At 46.1% G+C, this 22,552-nt stretch overlaps 1 protein-coding gene across 1 annotated transcript in view; it reads left to right on the forward strand.

The window, feature by feature from the left end:
* Positions 1 to 22,552, forward strand: part of LOC146014548 (baculoviral IAP repeat-containing protein 1-like) — a 48,858-nt gene that overhangs the window by 16,211 nt on the left and 10,095 nt on the right. Inside the window, exons 7-10 of the mRNA XM_083151598.1 lie at positions 7,514 to 7,684; positions 8,755 to 8,919; positions 9,528 to 9,614; positions 17,432 to 17,596. Of these exons, the coding sequence (XP_083007724.1) occupies positions 7,514 to 7,684; positions 8,755 to 8,919; positions 9,528 to 9,614; positions 17,432 to 17,596 (588 nt within the window). The remainder of the gene's footprint in view (positions 1 to 7,513; positions 7,685 to 8,754; positions 8,920 to 9,527; positions 9,615 to 17,431; positions 17,597 to 22,552) is intronic.

Consider the following 22,552-nt stretch of genomic DNA (forward strand, 5'->3'; position numbering starts at 1 on the left):
CAAACCCATACTTACTGTACTAATGGCCAGATATTGCCCAAAGCTGTTCATACTACACCTAAATCCACCAAGTTACATCTGCCTCATCATAACATGATGCATCTTTAAATCAGGAAAATCCCTTTATAATATAAACTGTCTTGCACAGTGGGTTATAGCCAGCAGTCACAGGACTAAATGCACAGTGGGTTATAGCCAGCAGTCACAGGACTAAATGCACAGTGAGTTATGGCCAGCAGTCACAGGACTAAAAGCACAGTGGGTTATGGCCAGCAGTCACAGGACTAAATGCACAGTGGGTTATAGCCAGCAGTCACAGGACTAAATGCACAGTGGGTTATGGCCAGCAGTCACAGGACTAAAAGCACAGTGGGTTATGGCCAGCAGTCACAGGACTAAATGCACAGTGGGTTATGGCCAGCAGTCACAGGACTAAATGCACAGTGGGTTATAGCCAGCAGTCACAGGACTAAATGCTCAGTGGGTTATGGCCAGCAGTCACAGGACTAAATGCACAGTGGGTTATGGCCAGCAGTCACAGGACTAAATGCACAATGGGTTATGGCCAGCAGTCACAGGACTAAATGCACAGTGGGTTATAGCCAGCAGTCACAGGACTAAATGCTCAGTGGGTTATGGCCAGCAGTCACAGGACTAAATGCACAGTGGGTTATGGCCAGCAGGGTACTTGTTTCCTAGAACGGCCACAATCGTGAGTGATCGTGGCTCTTAATTAAGGGACACGATCCTCACGATGTGGCCGATTTTTTACAATTTTTTCACTTTGATTGACAGAAATCGGGTCAATCGGTCGGTCGCGACCAATTAAAATCGGCCGCGATGCGACCGACCGATTGACCCGATTTTTCCATAGACTTCAATGTTAAAAAATCTTTTAACATTGAAATCGGTCGGTCTTGTGCCATTATAATGGCACAAGATGAGATGGACTTGATTAAGTCCATCTCACATAGGGAAAAATGATAAAAAAGGTGAAATGGGCCAATATGACCCATTTCACATTTTTTATGTGCCCGCCATGACCCCACGATAGACGTGAACCCGAAGCGTGGCGAGCGCAGCGAGCCCGCGAGGGGCGGCGGTGCGCGTCCTCCGACCTTTTCATTCCCCTACTATCCACTAGGGCGTGGAGTGAGAATATAATAGTGTGGCGAGCGCAGCGAGCCACCGAGCCCGAAGCGTGGCGAGCGCAGCGAGCCCCGCGAGGGGACGCGTATACCTGTGAAGTTAGACGCGTCCCCTCGCGGGGCTCGCTGCGCTCGCCACGCTTCGGGCTCGGTGGCTCGCTGCGCTCGCCACACTATTATATTCTCACTCCACGCCCTAGTGGATAGTAGGGGAATGAAAAGGTCGGAGGACGCGCACCGCCGCCCCTCGCGGGCTCGCTGCGCTCGCCACGCTTCGGGTTCACGTCTATCGTGGGGTCTAGCACACTTATTAACATTTGGGGGGGCAATTGAAACAAATCTGGTGAAAAAAAAAAAAAAAATCGGGTGAAAAATCGGTCGATCGGATCGGTCGCATCGTATGCGACCAAATCGCATGCGATGCGATCGATCCGATTTTTTATCTTACGACCACAACGATCTAAATCGTTGTGGCCGTTCTAGGAAACAAGTACCGCCAGCAGTCACAGGACTAAATGCACAGTGGGTTATGGCCAGCAGTCACAGGACTAAATGCACAGTGGGTTATGGGCAGCAGTCACAGGACTAAATGCTCAGTGGGTTATGGCCAGCAGTCACAGGACTAAATGCACAGTGGGTTATAGCCAGCAGTCACAGGACTAAATGCACAGTGGGTTATGGGCAGCAGTCACAGGACTAAATGCACAGTGGGTTATGGCAGCAGTCACAGGACTAAATGCACAGTGGGTTATGGCCAGCAGTCACATGACTAAAAGCACAGTGGGTTATGGCCAGCAGTCACAGGACTAAATGCACAGTGGGTTATGGCCAGCAGTCACAGGACTAAATGCTCAGTGGGTTATAGCCAGCAGTCACAGGACTAAATGCTCAGTGGGTTATGGCCAGCAGTCACAGGACTAAATGTTCAGTGGGTTATGGCCAGCAGTCACATGACTGAAAGCACAGTGGGTTATGGCCAGCAGTCACAGGACTAAAAGCACAGTGGGTTATGGCCAGCAGTCACAGGACTAAATGCACAGTGGGTTATGGCCAGCAGTCACAGGACTAAATGCACAGTGGGTTATGGCCAGCAGTCACAGGACTAAATGCACAGTGGGTTATGGCCAGCAGTCACAGGACTAAATGCACAGTGGGTTATGGCCAGCAGTCACAGGACTAAATGCACAGTGGGTTATAGCCAGCAGTCACAGGACTAAATGCACAGTGGGTTATGGCCAGCAGTCACAGGACTAAATGCACAGTGGGTTATGGCCAGCAGTCACAGGACTAAATGCACAGTGGGTTATGGCCAGCAGTCACAGGACTAAATGCACAGTGGGTTATGGCCAGCAGTCACAGGACTAAATGCACAGTGGGTTATGGGCAGCAGTCACAGGACTAAATGCACAGTGGGTTATGGGCAGCAGTCACAGGACTAAATGCTCAGTGGGTTATGGCCAGCAGTCACAGGACTAAATGCACAGTGGGTTATAGCCAGCAGTCACAGGACTAAATGCACAGTGGGTTATGGGCAGCAGTCACAGGACTAAATGCATAGTGGGTTATGGCCAGCAGTCACAGGACTAAATGCACAGTGGGTTATGGGCAGCAGTCACAGGACTAAATGCACAGTGGGTTATGGCCAGCAGTCACATGACTAAAAGCACAGTGGGTTATGGCCAGCAGTCACAGGACTAAATGCACAGTGGGTTATGGGCAGCAGTCACAGGACTAAATGCTCAGTGGGTTATGGCCAGCAGTCACAGGACTAAATGCACAGTGGGTTATGGCCAGCAGTCACAGGACTAAATGCACAGTGGGTTATGGCCAGCAGTCACAGGACTAAATGCACAGTGGGTTATAGCCAGCAGTCACAGGACTAAATGCACAGTGGGTTATGGGCAGCAGTCACAGGACTAAATGCTCAGTGGGTTATGGCCAGCAGTCACAGGACTAAATGCACAGTGGGTTATAGCCAGCAGTCACAGGACTAAATGCACAGTGGGTTATGGGCAGCAGTCACAGGACTAAATGCACAGTGGGTTATGGCCAGCAGTCACAGGACTAAATGCACAGTGGGTTATGGGCAGCAGTCACAGGACTAAATGCTCAGTGGGTTATGGCCAGCAGTCACAGGACTAAATGCTCAGTATTACAAAAAAGCCTCCCACTACTGCACAGTATAAAAAAAAAAAGACGTGGATAACTTTACATGTATTCTGCGTCCCCTCGCGGGGCTCGCTGCGCTCGCCACAATTCGGGCTCGGTGGCTCGCTGCGCTCGCCACACTATATAAAATCAACTCCATGCGCAGTTGGAAAGTGGGGGTATGAAATCACCCATGGTTGACTATACAATTAAAAATTGTGTCTTTACAATGAAAAATCGCATTGCATTGCATTGCATTGCATTGTATGCCACTATATTGCATGCAATGCGATGCAATTAAAAAATCAGACGCCCAGATAATACATAAGTACCAAAAAAAATCTTGCCAGTGTAGAGTGAGCACCCTAGCATGCCAAACATGCAATGTTATGTCACTGAGCCACAGTGCCTTATATGGGATGCAGAGTCTCACGAGACTATGGGCAGTATTCAATGTTAAATATTCTCCGTGCATGGCGAGAGATTTTTTCTCTCGCCATGCACTCTCCGTGTTCCGGAGCCTCCTGCTCCCCCTATTCAACGTGTTAAAGACTCGCCGCCACTCGCGGCGAGTCTTAACCCCTGCAGCGGACGAGCGTCCGCGGCAGGGAGCTGTCAGGGAGCCGGGGGACGTAGCAGCCAAGAGAGATTAAAGTCTCTCTTGGCTGCTGCAGGGGATATGGGGAGGGGAGCAGGGCTCCCCTGGACCCAGGCAGCACAGGCTGCCCCCCCTATAGCCAGCGGGGGACCCAGTATTCACTGTACCCGAACGTGCATCGGGTGCAGTGAATATATGAATATCTAATGAGCGGCTCGAGCGCTCCGGCCCCCTGCTGGCTGCACTGTGTAAAAAAAAAAAAAAAAATGTAAAAAAATATTTTTTTTTTAAATTAAATATATATTCATGTGCTATAGGCACATGAATAAAAATAACATGGCCCTTCACAGAAAAAAAAACCTGATTTTTTGACACCAAAATTAAAAAAAACACCCTTTTAGTTTAAAAGTTCACATTCCTGCTCTCCATCAAAAGATGGAGAATTTCTACACGGAGAGAGACGGCGAGAATCACTTAGAAAGACGGAGAATATTTCACATTGAATAGGGTGGCTCGCCTTTGGAGAAAAAAAACCTCTCTCCACCGCGTGAAAAGCACAAACTCTCCAGAAATCACAGCGAATTTTTCTCATTGAATACTGCCCTCAGACAGCGGGAGGACAGGGCTCTGATCTCAGTTTTTGGAGTGGTTCCAATTCTTTGAAATACGAACAGCTCATCTTTAATTATGGCAGTTGTAACACAATAAAAGTTCGGGGCTCATACTGTATATCAATGAGTGATAAACACAGATCCTAACTGTCATGTGTTTGAAAACTTAGAGTTGGGAGCTGACCCTCCTCTACCCCCCCCCCCCCCCTTCCCAGGGATGGATTAAAGAAGGAGCAAAAGGGGTCAGTTCCCCTGGGCCCCCCTCTAGCTAGGGGCCCCACGGTGGTCGGCATGTATTTAAAAAATATATATATTTTTTTTTTTTAGCTAAACGTTTTGTGCATAGGAGTGGGGTAGTGCTGCAGCTTCACCTATCTGCCAATGTGACAATGATTAATGGTGTTTAGCATGGGCATACTGACTGCACAAGTGTGCAGTGTATTACTGGGAGTTGACTAAGTCTCATGACAAGAGGACAGAGGCTGAGAGGTTTGTGCTGTGCTCTGATTGGTTCATTACATGCTTCTCAGGCCCAAGGAGGACAGCAGCAGCAGCCTAGACATGGGAGGGTTTTTAATCAGAGGCAGGCACTGGGAGTCAGGGGCAAACGCTAGGATTTTCAGAAGGGGGTTTCCAGAGGGGCGGAGCAAAGCACGGAGATGGACACTTAGGTGACCCAGTATATGCTTTGATGTCCCGCGGGTGGTAGGGGGTATTATATCAACCGCTCAGCATGTAGGGCCTGGATCAGTAATTTCCACTAATTATTCTTTACTGCACAGATGGTGGGAGATGAGGTGGGAGAAGGGGGCATTGGGCTGAATGAAGGGGCCCTGATACATAACTTCCGGGGTGGTAGAAGATGTTTAATATGCAGAAGAAGGGTGTATAGTGGAGTGGGCTTATTAATCATAATTTTCTGGTGGGAGGACAACTTGCTTGACTGCAAATATCTCCAGTTCCCGGAAATAGATTTCTCAGATTTTAATGGAATTAAAACTAGAGAATCCCACCTACCAAATTCTATTGGGGACTAGAGGATCAGACTTCAGGAGGCAGAGCAATCTGCCAACGAGTATATAAAAGTACATACCAGGTGTGTGGAGCTGGAGCAGTAACCAGCTGCTTGAAGGCTGATATCTCTGGTTCTGGGAACAGTAGAAACAAGCTTCTAGTGTACTTCAAAGGGGGAGAGTCCCAGCTTTTGGAATATACCATCAGATAAACTGTACGTCAGACAGAGCCTGAAATATCTGACTGGGAACAGCAATTAAAAGGCTTGGATGGGGACCACTTCTTTGAAGTCAGATATCTCCAGTTCCCAAGGTCCGATTTTAAAAATTCTTGTACTCATGGAAAGAGGGGACCCTCAGCTTTCAGCCTAGGACCCATAGACTCCTGGGGGGTTCTGGGTACTCAGAAACCCCCCTGCGTGCGCTACTGGGACTGTGACGTCTCCTACAGTCCTACAGAGTAAGGTGCAGAGGGATAAACACATGTGGTATGAATGTATGTATATATATATATATATATATATATATAGTAGACACGAGACTGGCACTTGGAACAACAGGGGGTGCAATAAAGGAGGTGCCTTCCACAAAGGTAGTATACCAGCGAACTTCCAAATAGTTGAAGAAATTTCACTTGTTTTGAGAGTGCCGCCTCCTGTTTTCACTTACTCTGAGAACTGAGAATATATTTCTTCAACTATTTGGAAGTTCGCTGGTATATATATATATATATATGCTCCTTGTCGGCGGCGGCACTCAGGGACTGTCAACACTGGTACTGTGGTGAAAAAGCCTTTTAATCTACGTTTCGGAGGTCTTGCCGAAACGTAGATTAAAAGGCTTTTTCACCACAGTACCAGTGTTGACAGTCCCTGAGTGCCGCCGCCGACAAGGAGCATATACTAGTGGGATTTCCACCACGGAGGGCACCTGGGCAAGACACCCCGCAACAGGGGCAACAGAGTGCCGGGAGCAAGACTGTATATATATATATATATATATATATATATATATATACATATATACCGGCACTCACAGGGTAAACCAGGGTGAATCACTGTTACCTTGCTCAGGTGCCTTCCCTCCTCAAAATGTCCACAGTCCACTTGCATATGGAAACTCCAACAATGAGCGGCACTCTGAGACTGATATATGAAGAAATTCAGTGGTTTATTGCAATAAACCACTGATTTTCTTCATAAATACAGTCTCAGAGTGCCGCTCATTATTGGAGTTTTTATATATGTATATATTTATTTATTTATTAACAGTTTCTTATATAGCGCACACATATTCCACAGCGCTTTACAGAGAATATTTGAACATTTCAACATTCAGTCCCTGCCCCAGTGGAGCTTACAATCTATATATTCCCTACCACATGTACACGCACACACAGACATTCTAGGGTTAATTTGTTGGGAGCCAATTAACCTACCAGTATATTTTTGGATTGTGGGAGGAAACCGGAGTACCCGGAGGAAACCCACGCAAGTACGGGGAGAATATACAAACCCCGCACAGTTAGGGCCATGGTGGGAATCGAACCCATGACCTCAGTGCTGTGAGGCAGTAATGCTAACATTACACCATCCGTACTGCCCCCATATATATATATATATCTCCCCCCTGCAGTTACCCATTGACCAAGTTTATACTGCCTTTACTCTGTGTTTTGACAGTGTAATATTCTCCCATACAGTGTGCGGCCAGTTATAACAAGTGCAAGGGGGCCCCACTGTCTAAAGTGCCCCGGGCCCCCCGAGGGCTTAATCCGGCACTGCCCTTTCCCATTGCCCTTGCCCCAAAAGAGCACCAGTGGGTGTGCTGCGGGGAACCAGTGTCATGATGTCGTGCCACCACGCCCCCCTACAAAGCTTACCTTAGTGTCGGCCATGTTCCCTATGAGCCGACTGAGCTGCCCCCTCCGGAAGGATGGAACGGCCAAGTCGGTAAGTATGCCTCTAACTCTGATGAACTCCACTGTGTTTTCAGAATTGCTGATTTGTGGCATTCACAAATTTTCCTACTTGACGGAAGTATCTGTTATTCTACATGAGAATCAGCAGATTTTGGACCATTTGCCAGATGAATTTCAAAGACTCAACAGAATGAAGAAAATTATATTTCATTTCTCGAATTGTGGAAGTGGATCCAAAAAGTTTGGTAAGATTAAGAGTCATTGGAGATTAGTTACTTACTATGAAGGAGATGTATCAAATCTTCAAAAAGAGATAAAGGGGACAAATGGTCCATAGCAACCAATTAGCTTCTGTCATTATAAACTGTGCTGCTTAAGCTTCACCCGTTGAGTGCCAAGGTTGCTGTGATAGATGTGTATATATCTTCTAAAAATGCCAGCTTCACTTACAGTGAATTTTTTTTTTTTTGGAGCATTGTTTAACAAAACTTTAAGTAATTGACTTCAGATCATTTGCCGCCAATAACTAAAGTAATTCATATTCCTCGACTCCGTCCCTGGCATTTTTAGAGGATATTTTGAACATCTCTCAGAGCATCGTTGGCAATAAAAGGGTTAATATTTTAGGGTGAGGAGGATATGGATTTCTAAAGGATTTCTTGTTGATGACCTAGGCCGTCTAATAGAGAGTTTAATTGTGTTTTATTAGAGCTAGGGGGCACCAAGATAAAATTGGAAAATTGGTGCACGTCATATATATGTCACAGTCACAGATCAGTGAAGAAGACCGTGCAGACCAGCAATTAAGCATATGTACCGCTGTAAGGAGAACCTTTGTACCTTGTCATGGCAGTAACGAGGGCTGTACAAGCGATTCCGCTGCCCAGGGCCCAGGACAGTTCTACTTTACAAATCTAGATTTCTAGAATCAATGGGGCAGATGTATTAAGCCTTAACAAGAGATAAATGTGAGTGTGATAAAGAGAGATAAACATCCAGCCAATCACAAGCTAACTGCCATGTTACAGGCTGTGTTTGAAAAAAGTCAGTAAGGAGCTGATTGGCTGGACGTTTATCTCTCCTTATCACCCTTGCATTTATCTCTTGTTAAGGCTTAATACATCTGCCCCAATCTTTTTTATATTGTCATATCTGTTTTTTTTGCCTTACGGCCTGAATAATTAGTCTACAGTGTCTTAGATGCTCTCAATTACCATTTTCTGAGGAATATTCGTTAGCATAGATTCCTTGGGGTGTCAATAGTCTGTCACTAGTTTTAGCTGTCTTGTGTTTACAAAAATGTATTTTATTTCAGTTCAGTACATACGAAGCTTTGCAGATCTGGAAGTACTGCACTTGGGTTTTGGAAATCTACTGGATTGCCAAGGCCTGATGGACTCACTCTCAACAACTGGCATGAAGCTGAAAGAATTGAATCTCTGTGGATCAGTCCTACAGGACACTGATATGGCTTTGCTGGGTAATGATTAGAATTTTTTTTTTTTAAATGTTGCAATTGTTTTATAAAGCCAGAGTAAAAATAAAAGGGAAAATGCTTAAATAAATAAATAAATAAATAAATAAAGCATGTACTATATGGTTGTATAGTACTAGGCTGGACAAATTTGTATAGTTAACCCAGGTCAGCTGGCTAAACAGCTCGTGCTCCAAAGTGCCTCCAGAGTGCTGGTATTAAATGTGCCGGCTTATATGGAGTCTACCGTGGGCTAGCTGTCTAGTACAGGCCATGCAGGGCTCCGAGGACTCTGGGCGCAGCCGCTAACAGGGGTTGCAGTGCACTACTGTTCAGCTCCGTTGCAGGGCTGATGGTATAGTTGTCCTCGCACCAACTTAAAAGTCCCGACAGCCACCTCAAATGTAGCACTGGTGCGGGCAGTGGTGTGCAGCTCAATAGCACCATCTCCGTTACTCGTCGTGGAGGGAGGGCGTTGGTGAAATGGCAAATTAAATTAGATGCTGGCTGGTAAATTTTGCCAGGAGCAGGGGTTCCCTTGACGCGTTTCTCCGCAAATGTAGTGAGCTGTTTCCTATATTGTGTACTAATTATTCTTATTTGTTTCCTATCAGCCCAAGCAATGAAGAATTTTACATCTTTGAAAATTCTCAACTTGAACAAACAAAAGATTATTGGGCAAGATATTGCTGAGCTTTTCGGTACAACAGTCTATTTGTTTGGTTCAATTATTATTAGCGTGATATTTTTTATTATTCTTTGAAACACTTTATTGGTATTGCAGTAAATAACAGGTTAGCATATATTTTAAGTTATTTGATAAATAAATTGGAATGTTTAAAGGTTATATTCAAAGTTGGCAATGGGAATACTACATTGGAAGTAAAATAGTCTACAGCTTGTGCTACTGCTCAAACCTTGTAATATACGTACTTTACTGAAATGTCTAATTTCACTACTTCTGAAAACTTAGGAAATGTTATGTGACTGACTATAGGGCCTATTTATTAAGCCTTGGATAGAGATAAAGTGGGCGGAGATAAAGTACCAGCGGACGAGCCAATAACTGTAATTTTTCAACCACTGCATGGCACATGCCAGTTGGGTGCTAATTGGCTGGTACTTTATCTCTGTCCATTTAATTTCCATCCAAGTCTTATGGGGCCTACACACGCGGTGACACTGCTGAGAGATCTTAGCAATGTAGATCACTCAGCACTCAGCGCTGCACAGCGATGTGCCAGCGCTGTGTGCTGAGTGATCTGTCTGGGCCAGTGTTCTCCGATGAGAACACTTGTCCTGACCAGCGATTAACTAGATTTAACCAGCATGCTGGATATTAGCCGTGCTTTGGCCCCTATACACGGAGCGATGTAGGGACATTTTTCTTAGCGATCTAGTGAGATCCAGGGCCGGTGCTAGGGTGTTCAGCACTCACCTGCAAACTATAAATTAGCACCCTCCAAACTTTACAAAAGGACAGCACACACCGAAAGACAGACATGTGATTCACAAGGAATGGGCATGGACACAAATTAGTAATGCCATTCCAATTTACCCCACACACTAGCCCAACAGAACCAGTGACTTAACTAACCATTTTGGTACCATGTGCCAGAAAGGGAATTGGTGACTGGCTCACCACCACAGTTAAAACGTGGAGAGTGTGCGGCTTCATGGGGAAGGGGCGTAGCCATATAAAAGTACTAATAACATCGTAATTCCCATAATACATTATATCACACACAGTAATGCCCATTATGTATTATGCCACACATCATGATGCCCCTTACACAATATGCCGCACACTGTAATGCCCATTAAACATTATGCCACACACCATAATGCCCCTTACACAATATGCCACACACCATAATGCCCATATGATATTATGACATACATTATGCTCCACGTAATGCCCTGAGTACTCCTGCATATGCCTACTGACAGCAGCAGCACAGCTTATACTCTACATAACGCCCACACCAGTTACCAACAGTAGTAGTATCGCAACTTATACATAATGCCCACACCAGTTGCCGACATTAGTAGCGTAACTTATACGTAATGCCCACACCAGTTGCTGACATTGGTAGCGCTGCTTATACGTAATACCCACGCCAGTTTCCGACAGTAGTAGCGCTGCTCATACGTAATGCCCACACCAGTTGACAGGAGTAGTGCTGCCTATACATATGCCTACACCAGTTGCCGACAGTAGTAGCGCTGCCTATACATATGCCCACACCAGTTGCCGACACTAATAGTACTGCCTATCCATATGCCCACACCAGTTGCTGACAGTAGTAGGGCTGCCTATACATATGCCCACACCAGTCGCCGACAACAGTAGCCCTGCCTATACATATGCCAACACCAATCACCGACAGCAGTAGCGCTGCGTATACATATGCCCACACCAGGTGCTGACACGAGTAGCACTGCCTATACATATGCCCACACTAGTCACCCACAGGAGTAGCGCTGCCTATACATATGCCCACACCAGATGCCGACAGTAGTAGCCCTGCCTATACATGACACCCACACAAGTTGCCGACAGCAGTAGTGCTGCCTATAAATATGTCCTCACCAGTTGCTGACAGTAGCAGTGCTGCCCATACATAAGCTCAGACCACTGGCTGACACTAGTAGTACTCACAGGAGGAGGAGGTGCTGTTTCTAAAATGTAGGAGGGGCGTGTCCATCACGGCCTTCTGGGCGTGTCCATTCCCACCTATGGGCATCAATACAAACTAAATAGGTGACTTATTTGGTACTTGTGTAGCTTCACGGCGCCGCCGCGCGCACACTCTGTGTCTGAAACTTGGCGGCCTGCGAGAGGCGCTGTTTAACTGTACGCGTGCCGCTCTAGCTGTGTCAGCTACGTTATCAGCATAGCGCCGGGCAGCAGCAGCAGCGCGCTGCCCAGGCACTGACAGGTCACTGTGATACTTGTAGTTCCACAGTGAAATAGGCATCCCTGCGCACCGCTGACAACGGGGGCATGTAAAAGTTGACACCCCGGGCACACCGCTGACGTGCCAGGGCTTCTAAACTGCACACTGCTATCAAAGGGGGAGTCCCCCATGCAGACGCTAAATTTAGATGCTAAAGCGTCTGAAACCGGACGATCTGCAAGCCGCTTAGAAGGGGGAGTCAGGAATCAGACGATAAAGCGTCTGAAACCCGACTACTTGCTAGCCGCTAAGAAGGGGTCGTGTCCCCCATGCAGACGCTAAAATTTAGACGCTTTAGAGTCTGAAACCTGGACTACCTGGTAGCCGCTAAGAAGCCGGGGTTTCTGGATTTAGGCGCTAAAGCGTCTGAAACCCGACTACCTGCTAGACGCTAAGAAGCCGGGGTTTCTGGATTTAGGCGCTAAAGCGTCTGAAACCCGACTACCTGCTAGACGCTAAGAAGCCGGGGTTTCTGGATTTAGGCGCTAAAGCGTCTGAAACCCAACTACCTGCTAGACGCTAAGAAGCCGGGGTTTCTGGACTTAGACGCTAAAGCGTCTGAAACCCGACTACCTGCTAGACGCTAAGGTGGGGCATCTAAATTCAGACGCTAAAGCGCCTGAATTTAGTTGGGTCTAGGGGTACATCTAAATTTAGACGCTAAAGTATCTAAATTTAGCTGGGTCTAGGGGTACACTATTAAAACCTGTCCTCAACGGCACTAGTCGACGCAACAGCTGTCGACCTTGTAAATTCCACTATCCACGCCAACCCGAAGCGTGGCGAGCGGCGGCGGTACGCGTCCTACAACCTTTTCATACCCCCACTATCCACGTTGGCGTGGAGTTGATTTTCTAAAGTGTGGCGAGCGCAGCGAGCCACCGAGCCCAAAGCATGGCGAGCAGACGCGGATACCTTCACAGGTATCCGCGTCCCCTCGCGGGCTTCACAGGTATCCGCGTCCCCTCGCTGCGCTCGCCACGCTTCGGGCTCGGTGGCTCGCTGCGCTCGCCACACTTTAGAAAATCAACTCCACGCCGACGTGGATAGTGGGGGTTTGAAAAGGTCGTAGGACGCGTACTGCCGCCGTTCGCCACACTTCGGGTGGGCGTGGATAGTGGTGCTGTTTCAGGAACACATTCACACCTGCACACTCATACACCTGAGACAGTAGTGACGACATTTTTGGCAACTGTTAACTGTTTTTTAGTTAAAATTTAACTTGATGAGAACTGAGGATATAAATGATTCAAAGAACATGTAGGTAATCAACGTAATTACAGTCCTATATTAAGTAAAAAGTCATGATTGGTGAGTGGAACAGGAAGGAGCTTGTGCGTCGTCACCACCACCACTTGCAGAGGAGTCGGCCGGCTCGGCACTGTCATCATCCTTCTCGATCAGGGGGAGCAGGGTCAGAGCATGAAGGATGCGTTTGAAGGGGTCCTGGGCACCTAAACTCTGCCTCCACATAAACTCCTGGAGGTACGAGTCCAGGTGATGGCGCGCGGTCCCCCTTCAGTGGCAAACGCAGGATTTTCAGAAGGGTGTTTCCAGAGGGGCGGAGGAAAGCACAGAGATGGACACTTAGTTGACCCAGTATATGCCGGGTCAGTTAAAGTATTATAGATAGACCAAATGTATATAAATAATAATAATAATAATATATATATATATATATACTGTACATATATATACATACAGGGGCATCAACAGCAGTGTAAACCCCTGGGCATAGCAATGTATTGGTGCCCCTTCTGATCCTCCAGCGGTAGGGGTGGGGGAAGCTTTGGTATCCCGCGGGTGGTAGGGAGTATTATATCAACCGCTCAGCATGTAGGGCCTGGATCAGTAATTTCCACTAATTACACCTTTACTGCACAGATGGTGGGAGATGGAGTGGGAGAAGGGGGCATTGGGCTGAATGAAGGGGCCCTGATACATAACTTCCAGGGTGGTAGAGGATGTTTAGTACGCAGAGGAGGGGTGTATAGTGGAGTGGGCTTATTATTCATAATTTTCTGGTTGCTTGACTGCAGATATCTCCAGTTCCCAGAAATAGATTTCTTAGATTTTAATGGAATTAAAAACTAGAGAATCCCACCTACCAAATGGTATTGGGGACTAGCTGATCAGAGTTCAGGAGGCAGAGCAATCTGTCAACGAGAATATAAAACTACATACCAGGTGTGTGGAGCTGGAGCAGTAACCAGCTGCTGGAAGGCTGATATCTCTGGTTCTAGGAACAGAAGAGACAAGCTGCTAGTGTCCATCAAAGGGGGAGAATCCCAGCTTTTGGAATATACCCTCAGGAAAACTCTAAGTCAGACAGAACCTGAAATATCTGACTGGGAAGAGCAATTAAGATGCTTGGATGGGGACCACTGCTTTGAAGTCGGATATCTCCGGTTCCCAAGGGCCAATTTTTAAAATTCTTGTACCCATGGAAAGAGGGGACCCTCAGCTTTCAGGATAGGGCCCTTAGACTCCTGGGGGGATTTCTGGGTACTCAGAAACGCCCCCTGCGTGCGCTACTGCCCCTTTGGCGCTTATTGCGCCACTTGCAGCTGCCCCACAGGTGCTCTATGGTTTGGGTGTGCACCCCAGTGTCCGGGTCAACGAAATTATATTTGTGGTTGACCTTGCCATGCAGGTAACTGGCCTGCTCGAGCTGCTGGGTGTTGTATGCCCTCCAACAGTCCGTGTAGACGGTGGTGCCCGGTTCAACATGGGCCTCAATGGCAGCCATCAGGGTGGCCGCATCCCGCCGCTCCACCGCAGTCATGAAGCACTGCCCGGTCTCCCTGGAGATGCCCACGAACACCCATTGCTGGGGCAGGAGCAGTCCCACATTACTCTTCCTCTTCACATAGAGGGTCTCGTCCATCTCCTCCGATCCGCCGCTGAGGCTGCGCCAGCAGGTCCACCGTGCAGGCCTCCCTCATGAGATTATTATACTGGACAGCAGTTTCTTGGGAGATGTTGAGCTGCCGATCACAAAACTTGATGCTGGTCAGCTCTTCTGCCCAGCAAAACAGGAACCGGATCAGGGTCACAAAGCTGAGGTGAGACCCCCGGAACCACTGCGCGGACCTCACGCTCACCTTCTTGCGGCAGCTGCGAATGTGGCAGCACCACATGAGCTCTTTGACGCTGAGCCTCATGGGGTGGCCATTGGGGCAGGTCTGGGTCTGCGGCAGGAACTGGCGGGCCTGCAGGAAAGCCACCACCTCCTCTTCCGTCTGCAGCAGACTAAACAGCATCAGACGCTCAATCGCCATAGTCAGGTTCGCCACTGCCATCATACACCTCCGTCTCTCACACAGTGCTACTACTGACTGACTACGCTAACTGCGTAGCGCTCTGTCTGACTATGTTACGCTGTCCGCGCGGGGCTAAGCAGCAGACTGTGCGCGCAAAGTGCCGGGAGTGTGAATTCAGACGCTAAAAGCGTCTGAAAGCGCCTAAAATGTTAGCGTCTACATTGTGGACACCACCTTTGGTATCGGTGTGCCAGGGTGTGCGGTTTAGAAGCCCCGTTTGTGTCCTGTTTACACTTTACATTTCATTACATTACAGCTAGAGTGGCACGCGCAGCTCTACGTTACATTACATTACATTATAGCTAGAGCGGCACGCGAGCCTCTGGCAGGCTGCCAAGTTTCAGAGACAGAGTGTGCGCGCGGCGGCGCCGTGAAACTACACAAGTACCACTTATTTATGTATATGGGCTTCAGAATGAATAATTTGGTACTTCTTTACTTTCACGGCGCCAGCATGGCGCCGCGCGTCAGAGTCCCCTTGCGGAGCTCGCTTCGCTCGCCCACGCTGCGGGCTCGGTGGCTCGCTACGCTCGCCACGCTAATTAAAATCAACTCCATGCCAACATGGATAGTGAAGGTATGAACTATCCATGTTGGCATGGCGTTAACTCCGTTTATTTAACTTAATTAGTGGCGAGCGTAACCCGGAAGTACGCGCGGCGCCATGCTGGCGCCGTGAAAGTAAAGAAGTACCAATAATTTTTCATCACACATAGCAGAAACTGGGACAGTGCGCGCCATATGCTGTAATGCCCATTACACATAATGCATTGCACAGTAATGCCCATTACACATAATGTAACACACTATAATGCCCATTACATCTAATGCATTGCACAGTAATGCCCATTATACATAATGTCACCCAACATAATGCCCATTCCATATAATGCCACACACCATAAAGCCCTTCACACATAATGATACACACAGTAATGCCCATTCCACATAATGCCACACACCATAATGCCCATTACACATGCCAGGGCTTGATACAATTTAGTAAAATAGGGACCATAGGGACAGTGTCAAAAATTTACACCACAATGCCTATTATACTCCACACAGCCATTACATAGTATACCACATGCCATAATGCCCATTATACGTTATGCCACACATCATAATGCCTATTGCATACTGCGTCTCACACTGTGATGCCCATTACACGTTGCGCCTTACATTGTAATGCCCATTAGATATTGCGCCTCATAGCGTAATGCCCATTACACATTACGCCTCAGACCATGATGCCCATTACACCACACACAGTGATGCCCATTACACATTATGTTACACACTGTGATGCCCATTAACCATTATTACACATTATTTGACACACATGATGCCCATTACACATTATGTCACACACTGTAATATAACATGGCAGTTTGGAGGGGATTGGCTGGACGTTTATCTCTCTTTATCACCCTTGCATTTATCTCTTGTTAAGGCTTAATACATCTGCCTCAGTGAAAGAAGCCCCCTTTAAAAATAGACCAAAGAGGTACCTTTTTACTCCAGAATTTTACTGATATCTACTGTTAAGCTTGTTTTGTATTTTGACCTGTAAAGACAATGATAAAGCACTTTGAGTCCAATTAGGAGAAAAGTGCTATATCAATTTAAATATAATAATAATAATTATTATTATTATTATTATTATTATTATTATTACAACTTTAAACCTGGTGCCGTATAGACCATGTTTTTGGAATCTCTGCTCTAAGCACCAGACACGGTATGATGATTTTAAATGAATAGAAATGAGAACCAACAATATTAGAACCCTGATCAGAGGTGAGCTATGAAATATAAACATGTCCTGACAGATTTCCGGTCAAACTAAGGCCCTTATTCAGATCTGATTGCAGTACAAATTTGTTCTCAAAATGGGCAAAACCATGTGCACTGCAGGTGGGGCAGATGTAACATGTGCAGGGAGAGTTAGATTTATGTGGGGTGAGTTGAAACTAAAATCTAAATTGCAGCGTAAAAATAATGCAGCCAGTACTTACCCTGCACAGAACCAAATAACTCACACAAATCTAACTATCTAACTATCTCTATACAAGTTATATCTGCCCCACCTGCAGTGCACATGGTTTTGCCCATTTTGAAAAACAAATTTGCAAGCAACAGGGGGGGGGGGGGGGACATCCTGTCAATGTCCAGACAGAATTCCCTCCATTTTAAATACAAAAATAAATTAAAATACATTTTTTTTCTCCACAGCTGCTGCATTGGGATCACTCACTCACCTGGAGAAGTTGTGGATACCCGTGGGAGAAGGAATGGCTCACGTTGCTAAACTAATTGTTGAACAGTTTCAGAACCTTCCAAACCTCCAGTTCCTCCACATGACAGAAATATTAGACGATGAGAGTATTGTACTGTTAGGTAAGTCATTATTATAGTGTTTTCAGCATCATCTAAAGCAGGGGGGCCAAACCTGTCCTCAAGATCTACCAACAGTTCGTGTTTTTCAGGCAACCTGTGGATCTATAGTAGGAATGACTGCAGCATGTTTGAAAATGTGACAGTTAGTAATGACTACAGCTGTGCACCGGCTATGTGATCTGGAAAATGTGGACCGTTGGTAGATCTCGAGGACCAGTTTGGCCACCCCTGATCTAAAGGGTTCTACTTCCTTAAACTTGGAACCGATAATTATCTTTTGCCATTTTGACATCCTTTTGCCATTTCCTTAAATTATATTGCAGTAGGGCTAGTAGTACTGATGCTTTGTAGCTGTCGCAAAGTGGCCTTTTACGTGTCATATGTACACTTTGCTCCCATGATCTCAGGGCAGACAACATATCCCACATTTCGTTTGTAGGGGAGAAGGGGAAATGGGAAAAACAAGTGCACAAGTGTAGAAAATCTGATACTGATTGGATACAGATATGTTAGTCCACAGATAATAACAGTAAGAATTAAATATGATATTTTATTGGGCAGGTAACATGTGTGGAGGTGCTCCCATGAGAGTGAGATTAGTTAGAACAGAGAAGGAGAAAAAGACTCTCTTTTTGTTGGGGGCACTCTTTTAAATGATTAATTAAATTAATTTAGAGATTGGTATACTGGGGGTTGTGCATTTAGGGGAAGACTCCACCTAAATGCGTAGATGTCAGGGCATTATGGTGGCTGGTGCCCCTGGTTGATTCATTAAAATGTAACTATTAATGGCTCAAAACTTGAAAAGAAGGTCTCAATAAGACTCACACACATGAAAAAGACACACATAAAACATTGAATATATATACAAGAAAAAACAAAACCATATATGATTTCTCTGGCTATACAGTTAGGTTCTACTGTCACTGTAGAAATAGTGACAACTTTTCAATACATACTCAGATGTGTGAGGAATCAATAAATCGCAGCACTGTTGTTAATCACTAAGTGCAGTGTTTACAATAAAGACACAGTTGCTGACAATTAGTGCATAGGCCAGGGGTTCCCAATCTATTTTAAATCACGGCACCCTAGAGTATCAGAATTTTTTTCACGGCACCCCTAGGCCAATTTTTGTTTACTTAGATTGGGTTTATATGTGATTCTTAGGGTCAGTTATGTGATAAAGGGCAGGATTTGCTTCTGTTTGTACACATTTTATGATTGGCAGCCACCAGCACTGGTTTTGCTCATAAATAACGAACCATTAATAATTTAAGTTGGTCCTGGACCACCAACCCAGGGCACCCCTGCAAATGTCCCGAGGCACCCCAGGGAGCCACGGCACACAGTTTGGGAACCACTGGCATAGGCAGTTTTTTAAAAGTCAGCTCAGGTGTCCTGGAAATCAATTAATGGTATCACTATTGTTAATCACTAGGTACATCAATTCTAATAAAGACCCATTTGATAAGCAGTGTATAGAGTAATTTATACGTTTATATTCTACTATCACTGTAGAGGATGTGATTGCTTTCTCAAAGCAATTTCAAACATATATAAAATCTCTGAGTTGCAACACTGTTGTCTGTTGCTGGATACAAATTTAGTAACAAAGACACAATTGCTAACAGACAGTGCAATCTTGGTTTTTTTAATCAAATAACAAATTTTAATAGGTTAATTACAACCAGTAATTATAATGTGACAGACCGCAGCAATCTCAACAATTGTGAAGACTTTCTATAATATAATAAGTAACATTTGAACAGAGAATGCAATGTGATTATGGTTAGGGGTAACCAGGGGCGTAACTAGATATTTGTGGGCCCCATAGCAAAAGTTTGTAAGGGCCCCCTATTTAGCAACAGATGGTGATAAATGTATGTAAAACATATTACTTAGACAGTAAAGATGGGCCCCTTCAGCTCTGGGCCCCATAGGAGCTGCACTCCTTGCACCTATGGTAGTTACGCCCTTGGGGGTAACCATAAGACTTGTGAAGAAAAAGTCTCCCAGATATGCTATTCCGCCCAGATTGCTAATGCTCTATATACCGCAGTAAACAGTGTTGGTCATTAGATAGTCAAAAAAAAGGTCACCCTGTGTATTTCAGACCTACAGATGGGGCTGGCTTCATCTTTGCAGGGCTGGCGTTTCTAATGGCAGCCCCGCCATCACGCCAGCCCCGCCAGTTGGCGCGCGCACACAAGACGCTCTGTCTCCGGTCCTTGCTGCCTCCCCCGCCGTCGCCGCCCATCACCCTCACCGCCCCAAGCGCCCCCTAACCCTGCCAGTCTCCCTGAAGCGGAGACACACAGCGTCCCCGCAGAGAGACTGGGACGCGTGTGTGTGTGAGATGCACGCGCATCCCAGTTCAGTGCAGCCCTTGCCACTGGCGCTTGCCAGCGGGGAGGGTCTGGCGAGCCCCGGCCAAGGATGGCAGGGGCTCCATTTGTAAGTCAGATTGATCCATACATGAACTTACTTTCAATAAAATAGATGTAAGCCTAATTCATGTTTGTGTACAATGTACTGTGATGAATTGAGCCCACACACTGGATCATAAAAAGTCTTGGGCTTTATTTTTCATAGCAGGTAAACAGAATACCAGGTAATCAGCACCGTAATGATGGTTACAGCGTTTGCAGCATACAGGTCACAGCATAATAAAAGGACTTCAGGAAACTCCAGTGGCCCCTACCATAGCCCACACCCTGGCCTATCACTTGGGTAGCTTTTCCACCATCAAGAGTTTCCACCATCAAGAGTTTCTTCTTAATTTAGATTAAGAGAGCACATGTGCTGCTGATTACACCAGTTCGTTGCTGCTGCTGCTGCTTCTGCTCCAAAATCTGGTTCTCCACATTACTCTCATGTGGAGAGATTCTGTCTCTGCCACACTCCTCTCCCTTAGCTTCAACTACTCTGGTAAAGCTACTAAATTTTCAGGCGAGCTCTCTGCCTTGCTCACCTCTACTTGTGTCATCTGCCCGGGTACACAACCCTCAATCACTTTCTAGAGGTCACCCACCTCCCCTTGCTTGGAGAATTGGGACCTACAAAACTGGAAAGCTCATCGGCATTGAGATGCTGTTTACTCTGACTATGTCGCACCTCAATTTAAATGGCTGTAAGGCCAAAAACCAATGGGTCACATGAGCATTCACCTCTTTGTTTGTATGCATCCACCATAAGGGTGCATGGTCTGTCATCAAAAAAAACTCACGTCCTCCCAACAAATAATAATTGCTAAACTCTCCTGCTCCACAGCTGAGTACTTGCACTCTCTGGGCAGTAACTTAAGGCTAAGGTAGAGGAAGGACTTCTCCTCTCTATCTACCTCCTGGGAAAGGACTGCTCCTAATCCTGTCCTAGAGGCATCCGTCTGTAACACAAATTGTTTTTTTAAAGTCAGGAGTTAGAAAGACTCGGCACTCAAAGCTTGTCTGATAAACTGCCATGTAGTTTCCACTCGTCTAGACCATGTTATCTTGTCTGGGGACTGTTTTTTTAAGACATTCAGTTAGTGGAGCCACACTAGTGGCAAAATTTCTGCGATAATATCCCACCAGACCAGGAAAGGTCCTTAATTATGACTTACACTTTGGTTTAGACCAGGTGAGGACTGCTTCTACTTTCCTAGGCTGAGGTTTACCTTGTCCTCTGCCCAAAATGTAACCCAAACAATTGGCTTCCACCATACCAATGGCACACTTCTCAGGGTTTGTGGTAAACCTGCGTGCCTGTAGACTTTAAAACGGTCTCTACCTTTGGTAGGTGTGATTCCCAGTCAGAGCTGAAGATAACAATGTCGTCTAAATATGCAGCTGCATTTTCTCTGTGGGGCTGCAGCAACTTATTCATAGTTCTCTGGAAGGTTGCTGGGGCACCATGTACACCAAATGGCAGCACTTTGTACTGAAAAAAGCTCTCTGGGGTAGAGAAGGCTGTTTTTGCCTTAGCAGCTTCTGTCAAGGGAATCTACCAATAAACGTTTGTCAGATCAAGAGTGGGAAGCTACTGGCTCTTGACTAAATTTTCTTCCAACTCATCAATCCGTGGAACAGGGAAAAGAATCAAAGCGATATATTTGATTTATTCCACTCGCTGGTTGACTCCTCTATAACACCTAGGCGTAGCATCTCTTCCACCTCTTGCTTTACTGCTGCCTGTTTTGCCTCCGGTATGTGATATGGTCTTATGACTATGGTATGGTTTAATGACCACCCCGGGTGTAGTCACCACATCATCCTGGATGATCTGTGTCTTTCCTGGAATGGCATAAAACACATCTTGGTACCAGTTTACCAAGTTCACCACTTCCAGTTTCTGTCCAGGACTAAGTGTGACTTCAATGGGTACCTGGCATTCTGGAACCTTTTTAGCTACCAAAGAGGGCTGACTGTCATTTTCCTTCCAAGTTTTTAACAGGTTTACATGGTAGATTTGGACTGCCCTCTTTTTTACCCTCTCTATGATTTCATAAGGGCCCCACCATTGAGCATACATTTTACTTTCTGTAACGGGCATCTTGTCTTCTTGTCTCTCGGTTTATCTATCCTTATGTATCAATGCCTATTTCCCTATAGATTGTAAGCTTGCGAGCAGGGCCCTCCTAACTTTTGACTGCCTGTAAATGCCCTGTATGTTATATCACTGTCTCCTTTTGTAAAGCGCAACGGAATATTCTGTGCTACATAAGAAACTGTAAATAAATAAATAAATAAATAAAGGACCGGTTGACTGCAGTGACGTCATAACTATGTCTGACATAACTACGTCTGACACTGCTGAGCCCTTTCAATATGTTCGTTCAGGAGTGGCGCAAACTGCCTTAAACGACCATACAATTGGGACATAAGCTGAACAATGTTAGGCTCCTGACAAGGTTGTTCTTCCCACGACTCTTTCAATAAATCCAGAATCCCTCTAGGCTGTCTCCCATAGAGGAGC

The sequence above is a fragment of the Crinia signifera genome, chromosome 1 (genome assembly GCF_055691185.1).
Source record: "Crinia signifera chromosome 1, ASM5569118v1, whole genome shotgun sequence".
Taxonomy (NCBI): domain Eukaryota; kingdom Metazoa; phylum Chordata; class Amphibia; order Anura; family Myobatrachidae; genus Crinia; species Crinia signifera.